The following is a 25515-nucleotide window of genomic DNA, read 5'->3' as shown; positions in this document are numbered from 1 at the left end:
TCCATCGAACACGAAGACAGGTCTGATGCGGAAAAAGAGCAATTTACAGAGACGATGGAACAGGGTGAGGAGGTGGGCGTTCTGGACACTGTTACCCTCCCTGTCTCTCACACCCTTCACAGCCTGGTTCAACCAGATACTGATGTCTGGGAGAGGGACAGGTCAAGGATCTCTACAGACACAGGCAGACAACTAGCTAACGTTATATAATGTTTATATGCTCATCTCATATGTATATACTGAACAGCTATACCATATACTGCATCTTGATGTAATACATGTATCACTAGTCACTTTAAACAATGCCACTTTATATAATGTTTACATACCCTACATTACTCATCTCATATGTATATACTGAACAGCTATACCATCTACTGTATCCTTATGTAATACATGTATCACTAGCCACTTTAACTATGCCACTTTATATAATGTTTACATACCCTACATTACTCATCTCATATGTATATACTGAACAGCTATACCATATACTGCATCTTTATGTAATACATGTATCACTAGCCACTTTAAACTATGCCACTTTGTTTACATACCCTACATTACTCATCTCATATGTATATACTGTACTCAATACCATCTACTGCATCTTGCCTATGCCGCTCTGTACCATCACTCATTCATATATCTTTATGTACATATTCTTTATCCCTTTACACTTGTGTGTATAAGGTAGTAGTTGTGGAATTGTTAGTTAGATTACTCGTTGGTTATTACTGCATCGTCGGAACTAGAAGAACAAGCATTTCGCTACACTCGCATTAACATCTGCTAACCATGTGTATGTGACCAAATTTGTAAAATTATTTTTATTTCACCTTTATTTAACCAGGTAGGTCTAGTTGAGAACAAGTTCTCATTTACAACTGCGACCCTGACCAAGATAAAGCAAAGCAGTGTGAACAGACAACAACACAGAGTTACACATGGGATAATTTGGTTACTGCACAAATTCACTAGACACTAACTCTATGTAAGATGCAGACACATGTTATGACTGGGATGTGCAGTAGGTATGGGTGGGAGATTGAGGGGAAGACGCAGGGGAACACTACTTTAAAAAAGTCAAGAACAAGGAGAGAGAGAGAAAGAGTTTAAGAGAGCGATAGGTGGGGGGACTCCTTGTGGTGTTTCGGAAGGATACCGACAGCCAGGATCTTGCCCTCGAGCGTCTCGGGGTTGATGGGCTTCCCGGTGGTCTCAAGCAGTTTCCACAGCCCGTGTACCCCCATTGCTCTCCGAGTGACAGCCTAGACAACATCAAGACCAAAATAAGACTATAGCAAATCGCCCATATCGTAGTAGCTATTTGAAAAGCTCGATTCAAATACACACACGTGGATATCAAACTCACCTGTACTAAAGGACAATAGTTTAACCAGAATTGATTATCTTCGGTACATTTAAAAAAAAGTTGTCTTCTGTGGGTGTAACAATATTTTATTTCCTACGGTGGAACACAGTAGTGCGGATAATAGTTCCGGTTATTATTATTATTATTCCGCGGTTTGGTAATTTTGTAACGCTGTCGTCTCAACTTCCGTTTACTGATCGTGAATCAGATTTGGGATATCTGTTTACTGTCCCCACTATGGATGAGAAATCGTCCAAGCTGATTCAGAGTCTGTTTCCTGTCGGACACCCCTCCACGTCCGCCAAGCCAACAGTGTCCGGTCGGTGAGAACACAAACAAGATGGCGACCAAGATTTAACAGAGGAAATATTTTTAATCGGGTAAATAACAGTATGTGCATGTTTATTCTGATACCGTTTTGATATCTCTCTACTTTACACTGCTAATGTTAGTTAACAATGTTTACACGTTTATGTCCAGGGCATGGTTTGTTGTTTCCTACTCGGTTTGCTTTATTGTTAGTTACTGTTAGTTGAGGAAAGCTGAACTCCGTTCTCTTATATCCTTATCTAACCGGCTGGGTGTTGATCATGTGCTGACACTGCTGTTAAAGCTCCTCCACAGATAACAGGTGAGTTATTTTATCCTTGGAGCTCAGCCAGAGACTGAACTAGCCAAGTAAACAACTAGTTGGAAAGGGCAGCTGTTTTGACTCTTCATTTTACCAATTCAAAACATATTCAAAAATAAAGAATTGAAGGCAGAAAAAAGTTCGCTAGTTCGTTCGCTAGTTACAGGAGCTGTGCCAGATTCTCTCGCTACTTTCTTATTTTATTTGATTTATTTAACATGTCTAACAGGGTGGTAAACTCAGAATCAACATTTGTCTGTCTGTCTTCGGGAGAGCGATCTAAACTGCCATCCTGGAAGTCATCCACCGCCCTGTCCCTCTGCCATTCGACTGGACTGTTGTGAAGACTTCCTCTACCATCATGTCTACCGCTGCAGTAGCAGACAGAGGTAAGCCGTTATCACCCCCTATCATTCCACAGACTGTTGTTTACATCCTCCCCCTGCATCCTCTCAGCCAATCACACACAGCCATGTTGAGACCTGATAACTCCTCCAGCCAATACATTGAGAGAGAGATAACATTCCAGAATGTTTGCCAGGTTCCGTCCGTCCAGTCAGGGGCCCCGGCGACGGCATGGAGACAGACAAGCCCCCAGTCGCTAAGGAGATCGGTGCCGTGGATACGCCTCTGTCTTCGGTGCCACTACTTAAGGTAGCTAGTCCCAAACAAAGCCCCAAGAAGACGCACCCTGCCCCCGCCAGCCTCCAGCACAGCCCCCACTCCACCCCCCAGCAGAGCCCCAGAGCCAGTCCCAGAGCCACCCCGTCTGCCCCCCAGCCCCCCGGGGTGCTTCACCTGGGGAAGGTTCCCCGGGAGGCCTGCATGGTGGTGGAGGCGGTGAGGATCGTTGTTCCCCGTGCCGCCATCAGCCGGAGTGGGGGTCATGTGGGTCCGGCTGAGGAGAAAGGAGAGGCCTGGGCTGGGCAGCAGATGGAGGAGCGGCCCCCCTCTCCCTCCCCTCCTCTGGAGGACCTGAGAGGAGCCATGGAGAAGCTGCAGAACTCAGAGAGAAGACTGCTGCAGGACAAGGAGGGGCTCCTCAACCAGCTCCACGTGCAGACTGAGGTGGGTAAATGAGTTAACGTAAAGGCTCAGTGCCATCAAAAACATCATATTACTGTGTTTTATATATATTTCCACACTGAGTTTGGAGAACTACTGTGAAAATTATGATAAGTCCCTTTTAGTGTAAGAGCTGTTGGAAAAGACTTCCTGAAATGTCAGCCTGTTTTGGTGGGGTGGAGGTTTGGTCTGCCTGGTGACAGACCAATAATTGAATAGACCAATAAGAAAGAGTTCCAAACCTCTCTGCCAATAACAGCTAGTTTTCAGCTTTCCCTTCACCACTCAGGCCACTCCCAGACAATCCTAACTAAATTCTTGCTTGAGAAATTACTCTTAGCTAAGAAGCTATTTCTGTTTCTTTTTATAAAACAATTTTTAATTGAAGACGATCACGGTGAGGACCTTAAATTGTTCCCCAGAAATAATTTGATATTGAGAGATTTTTTTTAAAACAGCTGCATTTGGTTCTTTAACACTATGAAACACATTATTTGGAATTGTTCAGTGACTGTAGGAGTTAATCTGGATCCTGAGTTTTGTTCAGTGACTAGGAGTTAATCTGGATCCTGAGTTTTGTTCAGTGACTAGGAGTTAATCTGGATCCTGAGTTTTGTTCAGTGACTGTAGGAGTTAATCTGGATCCTGAGTTTTGTTCAGTGACTAGGAGTTAATCTGGATCCTGAGTTTTGTTCAGTGACTGTAGGAGTTCATCTGGATCCTGAGTTTTGTTCAGTGACTGTAGGAGTTCATCTGGATCCTGAGTTTTCAGCACTTGCCGTTGTCCCGATAAGGATAGTACTTGTGTTTTCAGAATCTGTTGGCACATGAAATACAGTACTCTGGTCCATATTTGAACCGACACCAGCTCTGTATTGTCCCATAGGTGAACAGAGAGTTGAAGAAGCTGCTGGTAGCCTCTGTAGGTGATGACCTGCAGTACCATTTTGAGCGTCTGGCCAGAGAGAAGAACCAGCTGATCTTAGAGAACGAGGCTTTGGGTCGCAGCCGGGCCTCCACAGCAGAACAGCTGGAACGTATGTCTATACAATGTGATGTCTGGAGGAGCAAGTTCCTGGCGTCCAGGTAGGGGTGAGGCGGTGACGGAGGGAAGGAGTGTGTGTGTGTGTGTCGGTGTGTATCGACTGACTGTTGTGTGTGTGTGGTATCTCTTCAAGAGTGATGGCGGAGGAGCTGACCAATGCCAGGGTTTCTCTCCAGCACCAGACCAGAGAGGCTCAGAGCGCCATCACAGACCTGCTGAGTGAGAGAGACGAGTTCTTTACAGACATGATGCTAACCCACAGGTACAACACACAGACATGATGCTAACCCACAGGTACAACACACAGACATGATGCTAACCCACAGGTACAACACACAGACATGATGCTAACCCACAGGTACAACACACAGACATGATGCTAACCCACAGGTACAACACACACACATGATGCTAACCCACAGGTACAACACACAGACATGATGCTAACCCACAGGTACAACACACAGACATGACGCTAACCCACAGGTACAACACACAGACATGACGCTAACCCACAGGTACAACACACAGACATGACGCTAACCCACAGGTACAACACAGACATGACGCTAACCCACAGGTACAACACACAGACATGACGCTAACCCACAGGTACAACACACAGACATGATGCTAACCCACAGGTACAACACACAGAGATGATGCTAACCCACAGGTACAACACACAGACATGATGCTAACCCACAGGTACAACACACAGACATGATGCTAACCCACAGGTACAACACACACACATGATGCTAACCCACAGGTACAACACACAGAGATGATGCTAACCCACAGGTACAACACACAGACATGATGCTAACCCACAGGTACAACACACAGACATGATGCTAACCCACAGGTACAACACACAGACATGATGCTAACCCACAGGTACAACACACACACATGATGCTAACCCACAGGTACAACACACAGACATGATGCTAACCCACAGGTACAACACACAGACATGATGCTAACCCACAGGTACAACACACACACATGATGCTAACCCACAGGTACAACACACAGACATGATGCTAACCCACAGGTACAACACACACACATGATGCTAACCCACAGGTACAACACACAGACATGATGCTAACCCACAGGTACAACACACAGACATGACGCTAACCCACAGGTACAACACACAGACATGACGCTAACCCACAGGTACAACACACAGACATGACGCTAACCCACAGGTACAACACACAGACATGACGCTAACCCACAGGTACAACACACAGACATGACGCTAACCCACAGGTACAACACACAGACATGACGCTAACCCACAGGTACAACACACAGACATGACGCTAACCCACAGGTACAACACACAGACATGACGCTAACCCACAGGTACAACACACAGACATGACGCTAACCCACAGGGACAACACACAGACATGACGCTAACCCACAGGTACACCACACAGACATGATGCTAACCCACAGGTACACCACACAGACATGATGCTAACCCACAGGTACAGTAGGACTTCTATACAACACACTAGTGGTAAAACTCACATAGGAACATAAAGTAACTGAGAGACCCACCACAGTACCGGCTATACAGATGATGTGTTTGTGTGTCTCTCTCCCAGGTCTCTGGAGCAGCTGCTGGTCTCTCTCCAGTGGGGTCGACAGCAGACCTACTACCCCAGTGGCCAGCCACTCAGCACGGGAGAACTAGCCCTAGCCAATCACAAGCTGGCGGACGCCATCAACTCCCGCCTGCTGGGGAAGGTTGGGCCAGTAGGGAGCAGCAGTGGAGCCGGGCTGGGGAAAGGAAGACAGGCCTCAGAGCTCCCTAACACCTCACACACGCCTGCTGAGAAGATGGCTGAGAAGGTAGGAAGTGGAGTGGGGACTCCCCCAGCAGGACTCTCACACTGGCCTCTATCCAGAAACAACCCGCTCACTCTGTCTGTCTTTCTCTCCTCCTTCCCTTCTCAGGTGTTGAAGATCCTGGACCCTATTTCCTGTTCAGACAACGAGGAAGAGCCCTCCCCCCTCTCTATCACCTCCCCCTCGGCCTTCCTGACCAATAAGAAGAGCATCGGCCGGTTCCACCCTTACACTCGCTATGAGAACATCACCTTCAACTGCTGCGAGCGCTGCAGCGGAGACATCCTGGTCCTCTAGGGGTCAGAGGGCAGGGGTCGTGACCTTTAACCTGGACAGGTCAGCGCTGGCCGCTGTGAGGAACACCAGTCGGCTCTCCCTCCGTCGAACTGTCTGGTTTCACAGCGGCCTCAGAGCGGGACTTGACTGGAAGCACGGCAGAAGCTGACGAAACAACCGCTGATTTTAATTGGCTGATCTCTCAGACCGTCACCGTCTCATAACTCTTAGAACCTCCCACGACATTGTGGGCTTCAGAACGTGAGCAGAGCAAGTGATTTAAACAAGGAAGTGAGTTCGGAGAATCTGAAAGTATTCCATCTTGGAATCAATTGGGCTTCCCAAAAATAATATGGTCAAAATTATACAACACGTGTCAGTCAGTTAACTGCCTTGTTCAGGGGCAGAACGGCAGATTTTTTTACCTTGTCAGCTCGGGGATTCGATCCAGCAACCTTTCAGTTACTGTATCGAGTATTCAACCCCTCTCGTTGTGGCTTAAATAAGTTCAGGAGTGAGAATGTGCTTAACAAGTCACATTAGTTGCATGGACTCTCGCTGTGTGCAATAATAGTGTTTAACATGATTTTCTAATGAATTCCTCATCTCAGTATTATCGGAAGGTTCCTCAGTCGAGCAGTGAATTTCAAACACAGATTCAACCACAAAGACAAGGGAGGTTTTCCAATGTCTCGCAAAGAAGGTCATCTATTGGTAGATGTGTGAAAATTGGAATATCCCGTTGAGCATGGTGAAGTTATTCATTACACTTTGGATGGTGGATCAATACACCCAGTCACTACAGAGATACAGGCGTCCTTCCTAACTCAGTTGCCGGAGAGGAAGGAAACCGTTCAGGGATTTCACCATGAGGCCAATGGTGACTTTAAAACAGTTACAGAGTTTAATGGCTGTGATAGGAGACAACTGTGGATGGATCAGCAACATTGTAGTCACTCCACAATACCAACCTAAATGACAGAGTGAAAAGAAGGAAGCCTGTACAGAATAACAAATATTCCAACACATGCTTCCTGTTTGCAACGAGGCACTAAAGTAATACTGCAAAACAATGTGGCAAAGAAATGAACTTTTTGTCCTGAATACAAAGTGTTACGTTTAGGGAAATCCAATACAACACATTACTGAGTACCACTCTCCATATTTTCAATCATAGTGGTGGCTGCATCATGTTATGGGTATGCTTGTAATCGTAATGCTTGTAAAGGACTGGGGAGTTTTTCAGGATAAAAAAATAAACAGACTGGAGCTAAACACAGGAAGAATCCTAGAGGAAAACCTGGTTCAGTCTGCTTTCCACCAGACACTGGGAGATGAGTTCACCTTTCACCAGGACAATAAACCTAAAACACAAGGCCAAAATCTACACTGGAGTTGCTTACCAAGAAGACAGTGAATGTTCCTGAGTGGCCGAGTTACTGCTGACCTAAATCTACTTCACAATCTATGTCAAGACCTGAAAATAGTTGAGTAGCAATGATCAACAACCAATTTGACAGAGCTTGAAGAATTTTGAAAATAATAAATGGGCAAATGTTGCACAATCCAGGTGTGGAAAGCTCTTAAGAGATTTACCCAGAAAGCCTAGCAGCTTTAATCGCTGCCAAAGGTGCTTATACAAAGTATTGACCATTAACGTTTTCACTTTTGTCATTATGGAGTATTGTGTGTAGATGGGTGAGAATTATTCACGCTCTGGCAAATTGGTTGTTGATCATTGCTAGACAGCCATTTTTTTTTTAGGTCTTTCCATAGATGTTCAAGTAGATTTAAGTCTAAACTATCTAGTCAGGAACATCCACTGTCTCGGTCGCAACTCTAGTGTAGATTTGATCTTGTGTTTAAGGTGTGAATACATGAGATATTTCAGCTCATTTATTTTTTCAACACGTTTGCTAAAATTTCTAAACACATTTTCACTTTGTCATTATGGAGTATTGTGTGTAGATGGGTGAGATAAAAAAGAATATATATAAATTGAATCCATTTTGATTTCAGGGTCAAAGGTTATGACTACTGTACTTTCTGAAGGCACTGTATCTCCCCGATGAAGCAAATGAAAACATTTCACTTTTAAGAAAACGAAAGTAGATGAAAGTTTAAATAATAATGTTTTTTTGGGGGGGGGGTTCACGGTTGTTGTTGTTGTTGTTGACCATTTTCCCTTTGTAAAGATTTTTCTAAATTCCTTCATGTCAGAGAACAAAATGAAAGATTTGTTCCATCTATTTACTGTCTGTTTAGTGAGAATCTGTCCAAGTCATAACGCTTGAATACAGGATGAATGGAGGTTAAACAGGAGTAAATGGTTTTTAATTTAAAACTGTAGTTCAGCTAGACAATATAATGACATGAACATTTTGTGGTTAAATATACTGAACAAAAATATATAAATGAAAACAATTTCAAAGATTTTACTGAGTTACAGTTTATAAGGAAATCAATCAATTGAAATCAATTCATTAGGGCCCTAATCTATGGATTTCACATGACTGGGAAGGGGCTCAGCCATGGGTGGGCCTGGGAGGGCATCGGCCCACTCACTGGGGAGCCAGACCCACCCACCGGGGAGCCAGACCCACCCACCGGGGAGCCAGACCCACCCACCGGGGAGCCAGACCCACCCACCGGGGAGCCAGACCCACCCAATCAGAAAGAGCTTCTCCCCCCCCCTGCAGGTGTTGAAGCCGGATGAGGAGGTCCTGGACTGGCGTGGTTACACCTGGTCTGTGGTTGTGAGGCCGGTTAGACGCACAGGGAGGGAGCAATGTTGGAGGCAGTTTATGGTAGAGAAATGAACATTAAAATCTCTGGCAACAGCTCTGGTGGACATTCCTGCAGTCAGCATGCCAACTGCACACTCCCTCAGGCCACTTTAAAATGTGTGATTTTGTCACACAACACCATGCCACAGATGTCTCAAGTTTTGAGGGAGCGTTGCAATTGGCATACTGACTGCAGGAATGCACACCTGGAGCTTTTGCCAAAGTGGCCTTTTATTGTACCCCAGCACAAGGTGCACCTGTGTAACGACCATGCTGTTTTAATCAGCATCTTGATATGCCACACCTGTCAAGTGGATGGATCATCATGACAAATAAGAAATGCTCACGAACAGGGATGTAAAACAAATGTGTGCAATTTTTTTGAGAGAAATAAGCTTTTTGTACATGTGGAAAAATGTTCTGGATCTTTTATTTCAGCTCATAAAACACGTCACATGTTGCGTTTATTTTTTTCCCCTCGGTGTACATTGACACAAAGTAGCAAATACGCCAAAGATTCCAAACAATCAACAGTCACTGAGTTGCTCATCAAAACATGTTTCTGTTCATGGTCCACCTGAAGCTGTTGCCGAACTGGCCTTTTATTGTACCCCAGCACAAGGTGCACCTGTGTAATGACCAATGCTGTTTTAATCAGCGTCTTGATATGCCACACCTGTCAAGTGTTCAAGGCATTTAGACGTGCTTTTCATCAGGTCATCTCTGAATCCATTAACACAACAGGGTGAAACCTAAGAACATTCAGAGGAGAAATGTCTCAGAATATTTGGCCCAATAAGGCTACTCTTCCTCCCGCAATTTCTTCCCGCTCTTGGCTGTACTGTTCCGATCTTCCATCTTGGTTTTTAGTGATGTCCGTACCCTGGTGGTGGTCTGTGTGTTCTGTCTGTTCTCTGCATCCCCTGCTGCTTCCTTACTGACTGCTACCCTGTCTCTGCTACTGAATACACTGTCCTTATGTCTGCTAGCGGATCCTCTCTCTCTGACCACACCATTCATCTGTTTCTGTCTCCACTCCTCCATACCATCTCTGTCTCCGGTCCTGACTGCTCTGTCACTGTCTCCAGTCCTGTCTCCTCTGTCTCCAGTCCTGACTGCTCTGTCACTGTCTCCTCTGTCTCCAGTCCTGACTGCTCTGTCACTGTCTCCTCTGTCTCCAGTCCTGACTGCTCTGTCACTGTCTCCTCTGTCTCCAGTCCTGACTGCTCGGTCACTGTCTCCAGTCCTGACTGCTCTGTCACTGTCTCCAGTCCTGACTGCTCTGTCACTGTCTCCAGTCCTGACTGCTCTGTCACTGTCTCCAGTCCTGACTGCTCTGTCACTGTCCCCACTCTTCAATACACTGTCTCTTCTACTAAATGCCCTCTCTCTGTCCCCACTTCTGAATGTTCTATCACAGTCTCTGTCCCCAGCCCTGAACCCTGTGTCTCCTCTGGTTCTGCCACTAAACCTCCCGTCCTTATCTGAGCCTCTGTCTCTGTCCCCAGCCCTGAACCCTGTGTCTCCTCTGGTTCTGCCACTAAACCTCCTGTCCTTATCTGAGCCTCTGTCTCTGTCCCCAGCCCTGAACCCTGTGTCTCCTCTGGTTCTGCCACTAAACCTCCCGTCCTTATCTGAGCCTCTGTCTCTGTCCCCAGCCCTGAACCCTGTGTCTCCTCTGGTTCTGCCACTAAACCTCCCGTCCTTATCTGAGCCTCTGTCTCTGTCCCCAGCCCTGAACCCTGTGTCTCCTCTGGTTCTGCCACTAAACCTCCCGTCCTTATCTGAGCCCCTGTCCCGCTGGGGTTTCTCCTGGTAGAATCCATCATGTTTCCTCTTGGGTACGTGCTCCAGCGCCTCCTCCCACCTCCCACTCTCCTTCAGTGTCAGCAAGATGCGTATCATCTGATCCAGGGTCAGGTTCTTGGCCCCCGTCTCCCATTGGAGGAAGTCGTCAAGCGGCAGACGGGCCGTATTCAGCTTCAGACGCTTGGCGTTGGCCAGGGAGAGCCCTGATTGGATGGAGCGGTCCACCATGGAGCCCACGACGTAGACCTTAGAGTTGTCGAAGGTACGGAGGACGTTGGGGGAGTCCGCCGTCAGGTAGACCAGGTCGTCCCGGGGGAACAGGTCCACGTGACGTTGCTCTGTGGAGGTGATGAGGAGGCGCTCCCAGGCCTCGGCGCCGTAGCGTTTAACCAGCTCCCTGTGGTAACCCCCGTCCGGCTGCAAGTTACAGAAGTGTAGGTGGAAGGGGTCCGGGGCACGGCGGTTCCAGCCCTCCACCTCCATCAGCTGGGACACAGTGTTCTCCACCTCCCGACGCGTCATCTGCTGTTCGTAGGACATATCGAACACCAGCGGCTGACCGAACACCACGGCCTGGGCCGACCTCCACCCCAGCAGCTTGTCCAGGGAACGACCCCAGAACTGGAGAAGGAAAGTGTTCCTCAGTTCCCCCTCCTCTCCTCTCACACCGCCAGGCCTGATCCTATCGTCCTCCAGGAACCTCTCGCTCCTCTCTGCTTTCTTCTTCTCCTGTTTCTGCTTGTGGTTGTTCTTGTGGCTCTCCTTGATGGCCAGGTATTTCAGGTACTTCTTCTTGGAGGACTTGGTTTGGAACTCGGCCAGGATCCCCAGCTCCTCGTCAGTCATGGTCTCTGGCACCAGCTTCCCAGCCTGACGCCACATCACTACCAGCTCTCTGGTGGCCTCCAGTGGGGAGACCTCCTCCTGCCCTGCTACACCTCCACCTGGTCCTGAAGGAGCAGCACCACCACCTCCCTCCTCACCTCCCTGTTTCTCCTCCTCCACCGCTGGGACCTGAAACCTCATCACAGATTTCCATATGTCCAGGTCCAGTTTCTCTTCAGTCTGATCTTCTTTAGACTGAGGGAGGGGTACATCTTTTCTTAGTGTGGCCCCAGTATAGAGAGGCCGGCTTAGGGGTGCAGAGTGGTGGGGTGGGAGAAGGCAGGTGAGTGGTAGCTGTTTATTTGCGACAGTGGATACCAGCGGGAGACGCCGCCGCAGCTCGTTCAAAAGCGGTGGGGTGAGAAACCTCATCATTTCAATGGTTTGATGATACATGCATATGGAGTCAAGATGTTGACACTCACGTCGTTATATTTAAAGTTCCAGAACTGTCCATCGGGAGAGGAGGAAATACCGTTCGACGTGCAGACAAGATAGAAAGCGACTGTGTTTATATTCCATAATCACGAGAGAGAAAAAAATCATACAAACTGCAATTAAGGTCCACTCTCAACAAGAACAGAATGGATCATATAATCGTGGTAATATTCTATTGAATGTCTTACATTTGTGTCAGTCTGAATTCAATTTTACATCCGTGCTCATCGAAAAAAAATGTCGAAAGGTCACGTTGTAAAGGTGTGCAACGCCATTATTCAGTCGTGCTGATGCAAGTGCAAAAAAATATTTGTTCCGGGATTAATGTTCTGGGCATAACAATTTGTACAGAAGACTGTCTCACATTTCACCAATCATACACAAAAAAAATATGTTATTTTCCCACGTCAATACATAGTAAACAACGTTTAATGCAAGAGACAATTTGGAACCGGAAATTACCCTAAACTACCAACTGAGTTTAAACTTCACCTGAGTCCTGCTCAATGGTTCATATATAAACTAGGTGACTGATAGGGGACGCTGTGTTGAAGCCACAGTGCCTCCATCTTGACACTCCCCCACCGTTGTAAAGCCAATTTTGGAAAGCCCATTGGGCGTCTATTATCAGAATGCTAACAAAATTAGCACAATTAATAGCGAATTCCCATGGAGGTTGCTAGCTAAATATTCTACATTCGTTTTTTTGCCACATGTATTATATTACAAACACCTTAATGCATACTTTTAAATTATATTATGTAAGCGAAACATAAACTATAATTTAAAAAAATTCCTTAAAGTATAATTGTTTTAGATTACTAATGTTATTGTTCCCAAATACTTAAATACATGTAATTTTGTCCATGAAACATTTAAAGCTGCAATATGAACGTTTTTAGAAAACCCCACCCAATTCACATAGAAATGTGTGCTATAGATCTGTCATTCTCATTGAAAGCAAGTCTAAGAATCAGTAGATGTGTCCTATCTCTATGTTTCACGTAAGTTTGTTTTTCGTTTTTGTGTCCTTTACTTTAGGTTTTGCACACCAGCTTCAAACCGCTGAAAATATATATTTTTTGGTTATGGCTAATATATTTCACAGCAGTTTAGATGGTACAATGATTCTCTACACTAGACTTGCTTGTTTTGTCACATAAACTGAAATGAGGCGAACTATTCTAAATGTTAGCAACCAGGAAATGGTGGAGTGATTTCTGCATAGTGCATATTTAATTGAAATACTGTAGAATTACATTCACTCCAAAGGAAGACTGCGCCTACTGGGGAGTGGCAATATGGCCGACCAGTCGCTTTAAAGCCTCTCAATGGCCAATACATAGAATCATCAATCCATGGTTTAAATACATCTAGGGTTTATATACATTGCCTGGTGTTTTTTATTTTCCTATTTCTGAGGAACAGAAGATATGTCTGTTGGACATCAAACAAGCTGATGGATATAATGTAGGGCACCTGTCTAGGGAGGACACCTGTCTAGGTAGGACACCTGTCTAGGGAGGCCACCTGTCTAGGGAGGACACCTGTCTAGGGAGGACACCTGTCTAGGGAGGGAACCTGTCTAGGGAGGACACCTGTCGAGGGAGGACACCTGTCTAGGGAGGGCACCTGTCTAGGGAGGACACATGTTGAGGGAGGACACCTGTCTAGGGAGGACACCGGTCTAGGGAGGACACCTGTCTAGGGAGGACACCTGTCTAGGGAGGGAACCTGTCTAGGGAGGACACCTGTCTAGGGAGGACACCTGTCTAGGGTGGGCACCTGTCTAGGGTGGGCACCTGTCTAGGGAGGACACCTGTCTAGGGAGGACACCTGTCGAGGGAGGACACCTGTCTAGGGAGGACACCTGTCTAGGGAGGACACCTGTCTAGGGAGGACACCTGTCGAGGGAGGACACCTGTCTAGGGAGGACACCTGTCTAGGGAGGGAACCTGTCTAGGGAGGACACCTGTCGAGGGAGGACACCTGTCTAGGGAGGACACCTGTCTAGGGAGGACACCTGTCTAGGGAGGACACCTGTCTAGGGAGGGCACCTGTCTAGGGAGGACACCTGTCTAGGGAGGACACTTGTCTAGGGAGGACACCTGTCGAGGGAGGACACCTGTCTAGGGAGGACACCTGTCTAGGGAGGGAACCTGTCTAGGGAGGACACCTGTCGAGGGAGGACACCTGTCTAGGGAGGACACCTGTCTAGGGAGGACACCTGTCTAGGGAGGACACCTGTCTAGGGAGGACACCTGTCTAGGGAGGACACCTGTCGAGGGAGGACACCTGTCTAGGGAGGACACCTGTCTAGGGAGGGAACCTGTCTAGGGAGGACACCTGTCTAGGGAGGACACCTGTCTAGGGAGGACACCTGTCTAGGGAGGACACCTGTCTTGGGTGGGCACCTGTCTAGGGAGGACACCTGTCTAGGGAGGACACCTGTCGAGGGAGGACACTTGTCTAGGGAGGACACCTGTCGAGGGAGGACACCTGTCTAGGGAGGACACCTGTCTAGGGAGGGAACCTGTCTAGGGAGGACACCTGTCTAGGGAGGGCACCTGTCTAGGGAGGACACCTGTCTAGGGAGGACACCTGTCTAGGGAGGACACCTGTCGAGGGAGGACACCTGTCTAGGGAGGACACCTGTCTAGGGAGGACACCTGTCTAGGGAGGGAACCTGTCTAGGGAGGACACCTGTCTAGGGAGGGCACCTGTCTAGGGAGGGCACCTGTCTAGGGAGGACACCTGTCTAGGGAGGGCACCTGTCTAGGGAGGACACCTGTCTAGGGAGGACACCTGTCTAGTAAGTCATTCCTGGAGTCTCAGAGGATGTTTTATTGCTTTATTTAAGGATATTCCAGGAGTGATCGATGAACACTGAATCAAATGGTTAATGGCAAGAAGGAGAAGAGTTAGTCTCTTCTAGTGATCTTTTTTGACGTGGAATCTCTCCCTACTCGAGTGTACCTGGGATGTATGTACTGTTAGAGCTTCTGTAAAAAGGCCACCACAGGCTGAGAATCAACATCAGGACCCAGAAATCCTTCATGTGAAGATAGTGGACTCTGTGTCATTTATAGCATTGGTGATAGACGGAACTGCACAAGTTGAAAGTAAGTCAAGAAAGATATATATAATTGTTAATGTAGCTGAACTATTTCTGGGATTAAAATATTTATACATTATTATTATTTTATTTTTAGTTGTTAAAATGTTTGTTTTCACCCCACCCAGTAGGTGGTGGCAATGCACCATTTTGGGATGTAGTCCGCCAATAAAACCCCGAACTTTCTCTCCCCGCTTAACCATCTCCCTCAGATTACCACTCAAAAGCAATGAATTTTCTATTGACTGTCAATCTCATTATGTTTTGTTTTGTTTCTTTAAAGCGCTTTGAGATCCTTTATGTAATGAATAGCGCTAAAAAAAAAGTTGAATCAATTATTATTAAATGTTGCTGTTTCTGGCGGACATTTTATGTGGTTGCAAAACAAACGGAAAGGACTCGGATGTCACTTCCGTTTGTTTGTTGTGATCCGCTAGCGGCGGTTTCTATGCGATTCGAAGCGGGACCGTTGAAATTATGAAAACAGCGACCACCGAACATTTAGGGTTGTTCGCGAATATAAATTGGAAATGCTAAACCCCATTTAATTTATAGATATTACAACAAAAAAACAGAATAATTTGTAAGGAATTAGCCAGCTAGCTATGAAGCTACCTGTTGGACAGTGAAGTTTTCCAACTATTCGACGTTAGCTAACTAATAACTATGTAACTAACTAGTTCTGTACCGTAGCTAACAGTTAATGCAACCACAGACAAGGAGCTCGTTACCAGTATATGTCGTGCAACAGTCGTCGTTGTTAGCTAGTTAGTACAATCATGCAACTAGCTAGCTAACGCCTTAACTGTCCTTGAACTCTTGAGTTCGCTAATCCTTAATCTTCGGTAATACTAAAGTTATATGCTCAGTAGTTAGCTGGCAAAAAGGCAGATCACTACTTGTTTGACAAAAGCGAGGTGGCTAACGTTATCTAGGTACAAAATGCCTCCGAAGAAGCAGAAAAACCCGTCGGTGAATATCTCCAGCTCCCTAGAGGAGTCGGAAGAATTCAGTCTGGAGACCACGGTGCCCACGGAAGACATCTCGTCGTCGGACGAACGGGACCGCAGCGGGACACAGAAAGTCACCCGACAGCTCCTCGAGAGGAAAGAGCTACTGCACAACTTACAGCTGTTAAAAATAGAGATGTCGCAGAAAAATCTCATCATAGATAACATGAAAGTGGACCACTTGACAAAGGTAGTTAGCTAGGATCTCAAAGATGTTCTATCGAGCTACCAAACCTTCACATCAGCATACATGTGGGCCTGCTTCTCAAATAGTATCCTATTCTATTACTTATGACTAGAGGGCCCTAAAGTAGGGACGTCAAACGACGTTCAGCCTGCTTCTTTTATGTTATCTTTAACTCTACATGGTTGGAAAATGACTTGTAAGTAAGCATTTCACTGTTAGTTTACACTCGTCTATGGAGAATGTGACATAAAATGTGACTTGCTGCACAGACCCTATGGACACTCCTCTAGACCCCCCACCTAAAAACACCATCTGTGCCACTTTAAAGTTACTCTTGACAGTTTTTAATAGTAGAATGCACAAGGTGCCATTTCTAAATTGGGTGGTGCATAATCAGGTCCTCTTGTCATGTCAGTCATTACGGACCGTAGAGAGATATTCATAACGTGTCAGAGATGTCCGGATCAACTAGCCCATGTCGGCTAAAGTTAAAAAATAAAAACATTTACTCATAAAGTGTTAAACAAATCAAAATATATTTTAGATTCTTCAAAGTAGCCACCCTTTGCCTTGATGACAGCTTTGCACACGCTTGGCATTCTCTCAACCAGCTTCACCTGGAATAATTTTCCAACAGAGCACTTGTTGGCTGCTTTTCCTTCCCTCTGCGGTCCAACTCATCCCAGACCATCTCGAGTGTGTTGAGGTTGAGTGATTGTGGAGGCCAGGTCATCTGATGCCTCATTCTCCTTCTTGGTGTTGGGTCATTGTCCTGTTGACAAACTATATGCCATTTCATTTTTTTTTAACTGTTTCACAAAGGTTGTGAAGCTAAATACATTTTCCAGACCCAGTATAATTTGCATTGCGTTATCTTGTTGTTTTTAGTCCCACCCTTTTAGCTACAAACACAACCCCGTCCTTTCAACATGAATTTCCCATGGTATTGTACTTAATCGGGTAGGAACTGATAAAGGAGTCCAAAAACATGCGGCCATTTTTAGATTTATTTACATTATATACCAGATAGCACCAGAACGGGGTATGTCCGGCCCCGGCTGAAGTAGTGCACTATAATAGGAAAGAGAATTAGGGGCCATTGGGGACACGTTTATGTATCACTCTACTTGTTCTGTGCTCTCTTCCCTAGACAGAGGAGCTGGAGCTGGGGACACGTTTATGTATCACTCTACTTGTTCTGTGCTCTCTTCTCTAGACGGAGGAGCTGGAGCTGGGGACACGCATATGTATCACTCTACTTGTTCTGTGCTCTCTTCCCTAGACGGAGGAGCTGGAGCTGGGGACACGCATATGTATCACTCTACTTGTTCTGTGCTCTCTTCCCTAGACGGAGGAGCTGGGGACATGCTTATGTATCACTCTACTTGTTCTGTGCTCTCTTCTCTAGACGGAGGAGCTGGAGCTGGGGACACGCATATGTATCACTCTACTTGTTCTGTGCTCTCTTCTCTAGACGGAGGAGCTGGAGGAGAGGCTGAATGTTGCCCTGCACCAGAAACAAGTCCTGGCTCTGAGACTGGACAGCCAGCTGCAACTCACCCAGGATGAGAGGAGGTAGGAACAGAGTTGAGACTGGACAGACAGCTGCAACTCACCCAGGATGAGAGCAGGTAGGAATAGATCTGAGACCTTGACTAACAAGTCCTGACTCTGAGACTGGACAGCCAGCTGCAACTCACCCAGGATGAGGAGGTAGGAACAGCGCTGAGACTGGACAGCCAGCTGCAACTCACCCAGGATGAGAGGAGGTAGGAACAGATCTGAGACTGGACAGCTAGCTGCAACTCACCCAGGATGAGGAGGTAGGAACAGATCTGAGACTGGACAGACAGCTGCAACTCACCCAGGATGAGGAGGTAGGAACAGATCTGAGATTGGGCAGCTAGCTGCAACTCACCCAGGATGAGGAGGTAGGAACAGATCTGAGACCTTGACTAACCTTAGCCATAATAATATGGCAGATACAGAGTCTCTCTGATCAGTCGTAGGGGTCGTAGGTCAACACAGGATCACCTTGCTGAACCCAGAACCTCTAAAAGATTGGAAGATGTTCAACCAAGTCTTTCTGATCAGTCGTAGTGGTCGTAGGTCAACACAGGATCACCTTGCTGAACCCAGAACCTCTAAAAGATTGGAAGATGTTCAACCAAGCAGGCATGGAAAGGGTGCCCTCTTTTTATATTTGCCTCAAGTCAGTGTGGTTCTCTGTCTGTCCTGCAGGAAGCAGCAGGCTCTGAGGAAGCAGGAGATGGATGGGATCCTACTGAGACAGAAGCAGCTGGAGGAGACTAACAGAAGGCTGTGTGACAAGGCAGGAGACCTGCGACGCAGCCTCAGGGACCTGGAGCTCACCGAGGACAAATACAAGGAGCTCCGAGATATCCCAGAGGAGAGACTCTCTATCACTGAATATGTAGCGGTGAGACCTGGGGAGAGATCCTGCTAATGTGGTGTGTTAATGTGGTGTGTTGTGGTAATGCAGTGTGTTGTGTTATAATGCAGTGTGTTGTTATATCCCAGAGGAGAGACTCTCTATCACTGAATACGTAGCGGTGAGACCTGGGGAGAGATCCTGCTAATGTGGTGTGTTAATGTGGTGTGTTGTGGTAATGCAGTGTGTTGTGTTATAATGCAGTGTGTTGTTATATCCCAGAGGAGAGACTCTCTATCACTGAATACGTAGCGGTGAGACCTGGGGAGAGATCCTGCTAATGTGGTGTGTTAATGCAGTGTGTTGAGTTAATGTGGTGTGTTGTTATATCCCAGAGGAGAGACTCTCTATCACTGAATACGTAGCGGTAAGACCTGGGGAGAGATCCTGCTAATGTGGTGTGTTAATGTGGTGTGTTGTGGTAATGTGGTGTGTTGTTATATCCCAGAGGAGAGACTCTCTATCACTGAATACGTAGCGGTAAGACCTGGGGAGAGATCCTGCTAATGTGGTGTGTTAATGTGGTGTGTTGTGGTGTGTTGTGGTAATGTGGTGTGTTGTTATATCCCAGAGGAGAGACTCTCTATCACTGAATACGTAGCGGTGAGACCTGGGGAGAGATCCTGCTAATGTGGTGTGTTAATGATGTGTGGTGTGGTATAATGCAGTGTGTTGTGTTATAATGCAGTGTGTTGTTATATCCCAGAGGAGAGACTCTCTATCACTGAATACGTAGCGGTAAGACCTGGGGAGAGATCCTGCTAATGTGGTGTGTTAATGTGGTGTGTTGTGGTGTGTTGTGGTAATGTGGTGTGTTGTTATATCCCAGAGGAGAGACTCTCTATCACTGAATACGTAGCGGTAAGACCTGGGGAGAGATCCTGCTAATGTGGTGTGTTAATGTGGTGTGTTGTGGTGTGTTGTGGTAATGTGGTGTGTTGTTATATCCCAGAGGAGAGACTCTCTATCACTGAATACGTAGCGGTAAGACCTGGGGAGAGATCCTGCTAATGTGGTGTGTTAATGTGGTGTGTTAATGTGGTGTGTTGTGTTAATGCAGTGTGTTGTGGTAATGTGGTATGTTAATGCAGTGTGTTGTGGTAATGTGGTGTGTTAATGCAGTGTGTTGTGGTAATGTGGTGTGTTAATGCAGTGTGTTGTGGTAATGTGGTGTGTTAATGCAGTGTGTTGTGTTAATGTGGTGTGTTAATGCAGTGTGTTGTGGTAATGTAGTGTGTTAATGCAGTGTGTTGTGGTAATGTAGTGTGTTAATGCAGTGTGTTGTGGTAATGTGGTATGTTAATGCAGTGTGTTGTGGTAATGTGGTATGTTAATGCATTGTGTTGTGGTAATGTGGTGTGTTAATGCAGTGTGTTGTGGTAATGTGGTGTGTTAATGTGGTGTGTTGTGGTAATGTGGTGTGTTAATGCAGTGTGTTGTGTTAATGTGGTGTGTTAATGCAGTGTGTTGTGGTAATGTGGTGTGTTAATGCAGTGTGTTGTGGTAATGTGGTGTGTTAATGTGGTGTGTTGTGGTGTGTTGTGGTAATGTGGTGTGTTGTGTTAATGCAGTGTGTTGTGGTAATGTGGTATGTTAATGCAGTGTGTTGTGGTAATGTGTTGTGGTAATGCAGTGTGTTGTGTTAATGCAGTGTCTTGTGTGTTAATGATGTGTGTTTTGGTAATGCAGTGTCTTGTGTGTTAATGATGTGTGTTCTGGTAATGCAGTGTGTTGTGTTAATGATGTGTGTTCTGGTAATGCAGTGTGTTGTGTTAATGATGTGTGTTGTGGTAATGCAGTGTGTTGTGGTGTGTTAATGCAGTGTGTTGTGTGTTAATGCAGTGTGTTGTGTGTTAATGCAGTGTGTTGTGTTAATGTGATATGTTAATGCAGTGTGTTGTGTTAATGCAGTGTGTTGTGGTAATGTGGTGTGTTAATGCAGTGTGTTGTGGTAATGTGGTGTGTTAATGCAGTGTGTTTTGGTAATGCAGTGTATTAATGCAGTGTGTTGTGTTAATGCAGTGTGTTATAATGCAGTGTGTTGTGTGTTGTGTTAATGCAGTGTGGTGTGTTATAATGCAGTGGGTTGTTATAATGCAGTGTGTTGTGTGTTGTGTTAATGCAGTGTGGTGTGTTATAATGCAGTGGGTTGTGTTATAATGCAGTGTGTTGTTATAATGCAGTGTGTTGTTATAATGCAGTGTGTTGTGTTATAATGCAGTGTGTTGTTATAATGATGTGTGTTGTGTGTTGTGTTAATGCAGTGTGTTGTGTTATAATGCAGTGTGTTGTTATAATGCAGTGTGTTATAGTAATGCAGTGTGTTGTGTGTTGTTATAATGCAGTGTGTTGTAGTAATGCAGTGTGTTGTGTTATAATGCAGTGTGTTGTGTGTTGTTATAATGCAGTGTGTTGTAGTAATGCAGTGTGTTGTGTTATAATGCAGTGTGTTGTGGTAATGCAGTGTGTTGTGTGGTAATGCAGTGTGTTGTGTTATAATGCAATGTGTTGTGTTATAATGCAGTGTGTTGTTATAATGCAGTGTGTTGTGTTATAATGCAGTGTGCTGTTATAATGCAGTGTGTTGTTATAATGCAGTGTGTTGTGTTATAATGCAGTGTGTTGTGTTATAATGCAGTGTGTTGTGTTATAATGCAGTGTGTTGTGTTATAATGCAGTGTGTTGTGTTATAATGCAGTGTGTTGTGGTAATGCAGTGTGTTGTGTGTTAATGCAGTGTGTTGTTATAATGCAGTGTGTTGTGTTATAATGCAGTGTGCTGTTATAATGCAGTGTGTTGTTATAATGCAGTGTGTTGTGTTATAATGCACAGTGTTGTGTTATAATGCAGTGTGTTGTGTTATAATGCAGTGTGTTGTGTTATAATGCAGTGTGTTGTGTTATAATGCAGTGTGTTGTGGTAATGCAGTGTGTTGTGTGTTAATGCAGTGTGTTGTGTGTTGTTATAATGCAGTGTGTTGTGTTATAATGCAGTGTGTTGTGTTATAATGCAGTGTGTTGTGTTATAATGCAGTGTGTTATGTTATAATGCAGTGTGTTGTGTTATAATGCAGTGTGTTGTGTTATAATGCAGTGTGTTGTGGTAATGCAATGTGTTGTGTTATAATGCAGTGTGTTGTGTTATAATGCAGTGTGTTGTGTTATAATGCAGTGTGTTGTGTGTTGTTATAATGCAGTGTGTTGTGTTATAATGCAGTGTGTTGTGTTATAATGCAGTGTGTTGTGTTATAATGCAGTGTGTTGTGTTATAATGCAGTGTATTGTGTTATAATGCAGTGTGTTATGTTATAATGCAGTGTGTTGTGTTATAATGCAGTGTGTTGTGTTATAATGCAGTGTGTTGTGTTATAATGCAGTGTGTTGTGTTATAATGCAGTGTGTTGTGGTAATGCAGTGTGTTGTGTTATAATGCAGTGTGTTGTGTTATAATGCAGTGTGTTATGTTATAATGCAGTGTGTTGTGTTATAATGCAGTGTGTTGTTATAATGCAGTGTGTTGTGTTATAATGCAGTGTGTTGTGTTGAAATGCAGTGTGTTGTGTTATAATGCAGTGTGTTGTGGTAATGCAGTGTGCTGTGTTATAATGCAGTGTGTTGTGTGTTGTTATAATGCAGTGTGTTGTGTTATAATGCAGTGTGTTGTGTTATAATGCAGTGTGTTGTGTTGAAATGCAGTGTGTTGTGTTATAATGCAGTGTGTTGTGGTAATGCAGTGTGTTGTGTTATAATGCAGTGTGTTGTGTTATAATGCAGTGTGTTATGTTATAATGCAGTGTGTTGTGTTATAATGCAGTGTGTTGTGGTAATGCAGTGTGTTGTGTTATAATGCAGTGTGTTGTGTTATAATGCAGTGTGTTGTGTTGAAATGCAGTGTGTTGTTATAATGCAGTGTGTTGTTAAAGTTCAGTGTGTTGTTATAATGCTGTGTTAATGCTGTGTGGTGTTCTCCCAGGTGTGTTAATGCTGTGTGGTGTTCTCCCAGGTGTGTTAATGCTGTGTGGTGTTCTCCCAGGTGTGTTAATGCTGTGTGGTGTTCTCCCAGGTGTGTTAATGCTGTGTGGTGTTCTCCCAGGTGTGTTAATGCTGCGTGGTGTTCTCCCAGGTGTGTTAATGCTGTGTGGTATTCTCCCAGGTGTATTTCTATGAGGTGGTGAGTCCTCTCAAAGCCCAGCTCTCTGAGCTCCATGTCAAGAGGAACAGCCTGACAGACGACCTGGAGACACACAGGACTGAGATCAAGGCCCTTATGAAGGTATACACACACACACACAGAGGACAGATCAGAGCCTTCGTGGAGGTACAGATAGAGAGGACAGATCAGAGCCTTCATGGAGGTACAGACAGAGAGAGGACAGATCAGAGCCTTCATGGAGGTACAGACAGAGAGAGGACAGATCAGAGCCTTCATGGAGGTACAGACAGAGAGAGGACAGATCAGAGCCTTCATGGGGGTACAGACAGAGAGAGGACAGATCAGAGCCTTCATGGAGCTACAGACAGAGATAGGACAGATCAGAGCCTTCATGGAGGTACAGACAGAGAGAGGACAGATCAGAGCCTTCATGGAGGTACAGATAGAGAGAGGACAGATCAGGGCCTTCATGGAGGTACTGTTTGTCTTAGAGCAGTGTCGGTCCATGTGATTGTATTGTAACCTTCCTCCTGTGGTGTAGAGTTACGAGGAGGAGCGCAGGGTGAGGTCAGAGCTGGAGATCAGGAACCAGAGACTAACTCTGGAGCTGGCTGACACTAAAGGGCTCATCCAGGAGGGAGACTTCAAGCGGGACAACTACTCTAACATCAAACGGTAAGAGAGAGAGAGAGAGAGAGGGGGAGGAAAGACCACCTCGGTTTTCATCAAGTGTCCCTGTCAGATCAAATGTCTGAAGAAGGATTTACAAAATGGATTCTTTCACTTTGAAAAATGTATGTGTGTTTAGACATTTAGAAACTAAACGTCGATCCTCCCTTCCTTTCCAGTGAGCGGGATGCGTTTGAGTGTGAGGTGAGAGAGTTGAGGAAGAGACTGGAGCTGCTGGAGATGACTCATGAGGTCCAGACCAGGGAGAGGAATGAGCTGAGTCGAGAGGTACAACACCAACCTGGATACTACTTCTACCCGCCTAACACCTTGATGTTGCCAATGTTGCCAACATGGGACTTTTCACAGTACCACTGATTGGCTGATAGGTGTTGTCTCACCTTCCTTAGTGGAAGATACTGACTGGAAGTCCCTCTGAATTACAGCATCTGCTAAATGACAACATGTCACGTTAAATGTCCTCCAGGTGTCTGCAGCAGACGGTGCCCCTCCTCCAGATGGATAGACTACCCCTAACCCCTCTGTCCTCCAGGTGTCTACTCTGCAGCAGTCAATGCCCCTCCTCCAGATGGATGAAGACTACCTCTAACCCCTCTGTTCCAGGTGTCTACTCTGCAGCAGTCAATGCCCCTCCTCCAGATGGATGAAGACTACCTCTAACCCCTCTGTTCCAGGTGTCTACTCTGCAGCAGACGGTGCCCCTCCTCCAGATGGATTGACTACCTCTAACCCCTCTGTCCTCCAGGTGTCTACTCTGCAGGAGACAGTGACCCTCCTCCAGATTGATAAAGACTACCTCTAACCCCTCTGTGTTCCAGGTGTCTACTCTGCAGGAGACAGTGACCCTCCTCCAGATGGATTGACTACCTCTAACCCCTCTGTGTTCCAGGTGTCTACTCTGCAGCAGACGGTGACCCTCCTCCAGAAGGATAAGGAATATGTTCACAGACAGAGCATGGAGCTGAATGTGCGCTGTGCCCACCAGGAAGACCGTCTAGAGAGGCTGCAGACCCAGCTGGACGGCGCCCAGAGGGCCAGGGAGGAGGTCTATCACAAATACATTGCTTCTAGGTCAGTACCCCTCCCTAACCCTTCTGGGTCGGTACCCCACCCTAACCCTTCTATATCAGTACTCCTCCCTAACCCTCCTAGGTCAGTACTCCTCCCTAACCCTTCTAGGTCAGTACCCCTCCCCAACCCTATAACAGCCTACACTCTTCTGGGAAGTCATTAATATGGAGTTGGACCCCCCTTTGCTGCTATAACAGCCTCCACTCTTCTGGGAAGGCATTAATATGGAGTTGGACCCCCCCTTTGCTGCTATAACAGCCTCCACTCTTCTGGGAAGGCATTAATATGGATTTGGACCCCCCCTTTGCTGCTATAACAGCCTCCACTCTTCTGGGAAGGCATTAATATGGATTTGGACCCCCCCTTTGCTGCTATAACAGCCTCCACTCTTCTGGGAAGGCTTTAATATGGAGTTGGATCCCCCTTTGCTGCTATAACAGCCTCCACTCTTCTGGGAAGGCTTTAATATGGAGTTGGTCCCCCCTTTGCTGCTATAACAGCCTCCACTCTTCTGGGAAGGCTTTAATATGGAGTTGGATCCCCCTTTGCTGCTATAACAGCCTCCACTCTTCTGGGAAGTCATTAATATGGAGTTGGACCCCCCTTTGCTGCTATAACATCCTCCACTCTTCTGGGAAGGCATTCCACTAGATGTT

The 25515-nt window shown here is 45.9% G+C and overlaps 4 protein-coding genes across 12 annotated transcripts in view; 2 read left to right on the top strand and 2 right to left on the bottom strand.

Annotated features, from left to right (window-relative positions):
• The window catches only part of LOC149975345 (DNA excision repair protein ERCC-5 homolog), a 23601-nt gene extending 22072 nt beyond the window's left edge, over positions 1–1529 (bottom strand). For 3 of the 5 annotated variants that reach the window (XM_090206915.1, XM_090206918.1, XM_090206919.1), the window contains exons 1-3: positions 1376–1529; positions 1166–1271; positions 1–146 (exon numbers count right to left, since the gene is read on the bottom strand). The exon at positions 1–146 is cut by the window's left edge and continues 30 nt beyond it. In XM_090206915.1, the coding sequence (XP_090063041.1) occupies positions 1–146; positions 1166–1253 (234 nt within the window). In that variant the 5' untranslated portion in view covers positions 1254–1271; positions 1376–1529. The remainder of the gene's footprint in view (positions 147–1165; positions 1272–1375) is intronic. The other 2 variants (XM_090206916.1, XM_090206917.1) reach the window with 2 other exon arrangements.
• Positions 1530–1626: 97 nt separating this feature from the next.
• Positions 1627–8473, top strand: LOC149975344 (golgin-45-like). Of its 3 annotated transcripts, none has more exons than XM_090206923.1 (8): positions 1627–1755; positions 1989–2006; positions 2236–2395; positions 2548–3074; positions 3958–4157; positions 4250–4378; positions 5745–5991; positions 6097–8473. In XM_090206923.1, exons 3-8 carry the CDS (start codon positions 2368–2370, stop codon positions 6283–6285), a joined length of 1320 nt encoding a protein of 439 aa, XP_090063049.1. In that variant the 5' UTR covers positions 1627–1755; positions 1989–2006; positions 2236–2367; the 3' UTR covers positions 6286–8473. The 3 variants fall into 3 exon arrangements, with proteins under 3 accessions (XP_090063049.1, XP_090063048.1, XP_090063050.1); XM_090206922.1 differs by having other exon boundaries at positions 1668–1755; positions 1856–2006; XM_090206924.1 differs by lacking the exon at positions 1989–2006 and having other exon boundaries at positions 1680–1755.
• A 973-nt stretch (positions 8474–9446) lies between these two features.
• On the bottom strand, positions 9447–12470 carry LOC118947135 (uncharacterized). Its single transcript, XM_090206921.1, has one exon. The coding sequence runs from the start codon at positions 12138–12140 to the stop codon at positions 9852–9854; it is 2289 nt and encodes a 762-aa protein (XP_090063047.1). The 5' UTR covers positions 12141–12470; the 3' UTR covers positions 9447–9851.
• A 3212-nt stretch (positions 12471–15682) lies between these two features.
• The window catches only part of LOC149975343 (progesterone-induced-blocking factor 1-like), a 65812-nt gene continuing 55979 nt past the window's right edge, over positions 15683–25515 (top strand). Inside the window, exons 1-7 of one of the 3 annotated variants that reach the window (XM_090206913.1) lie at positions 15683–16497; positions 17969–18069; positions 18736–18934; positions 23099–23218; positions 23640–23773; positions 23947–24055; positions 24678–24859. In XM_090206913.1, the coding sequence (XP_090063039.1) occupies positions 16240–16497; positions 17969–18069; positions 18736–18934; positions 23099–23218; positions 23640–23773; positions 23947–24055; positions 24678–24859 (1103 nt within the window). In that variant the 5' untranslated portion in view covers positions 15683–16239. The remainder of the gene's footprint in view (positions 16498–17968; positions 18070–18735; positions 18935–23098; positions 23219–23639; positions 23774–23946; positions 24056–24677; positions 24860–25515) is intronic. The other 2 variants (XM_090206914.1, XR_016488223.1) reach the window with 2 other exon arrangements.

The sequence above is a fragment of the Oncorhynchus mykiss genome, chromosome 18, assembly GCF_057628025.1.
Source record: "Oncorhynchus mykiss isolate SJ-2025 chromosome 18, ASM5762802v1, whole genome shotgun sequence".
In the NCBI taxonomy this organism is placed as follows: domain Eukaryota; kingdom Metazoa; phylum Chordata; class Actinopteri; order Salmoniformes; family Salmonidae; genus Oncorhynchus; species Oncorhynchus mykiss.
The sequence above is the reverse complement of the archived record's forward strand: the minus strand, read 5'-3'. Positions and strand labels throughout refer to the sequence as shown.

Excerpts from the sequence above, each read along its gene's own strand:
- LOC149975344 (XM_090206923.1), top strand. The coding sequence starts at position 2,368 with ATGTCTACCGCTGCAGTAGCAGACAGAG. Across the intron at positions 3,075-3,957 it reads AGCTCCACGTGCAGACTGAG|GTGAACAGAGAGTTGAAGAA; the intron begins GTGGGTAAATGA and ends ATTGTCCCATAG. Across the intron at positions 5,992-6,096 it reads CTGAGAAGATGGCTGAGAAG|GTGTTGAAGATCCTGGACCC; the intron begins GTAGGAAGTGGA and ends TTCCCTTCTCAG.
- LOC118947135 (XM_090206921.1), bottom strand. The coding sequence starts at position 12,140 with ATGTATCATCAAACCATTGAAATGATGAGGTTTCTCACCCCACCGCTT.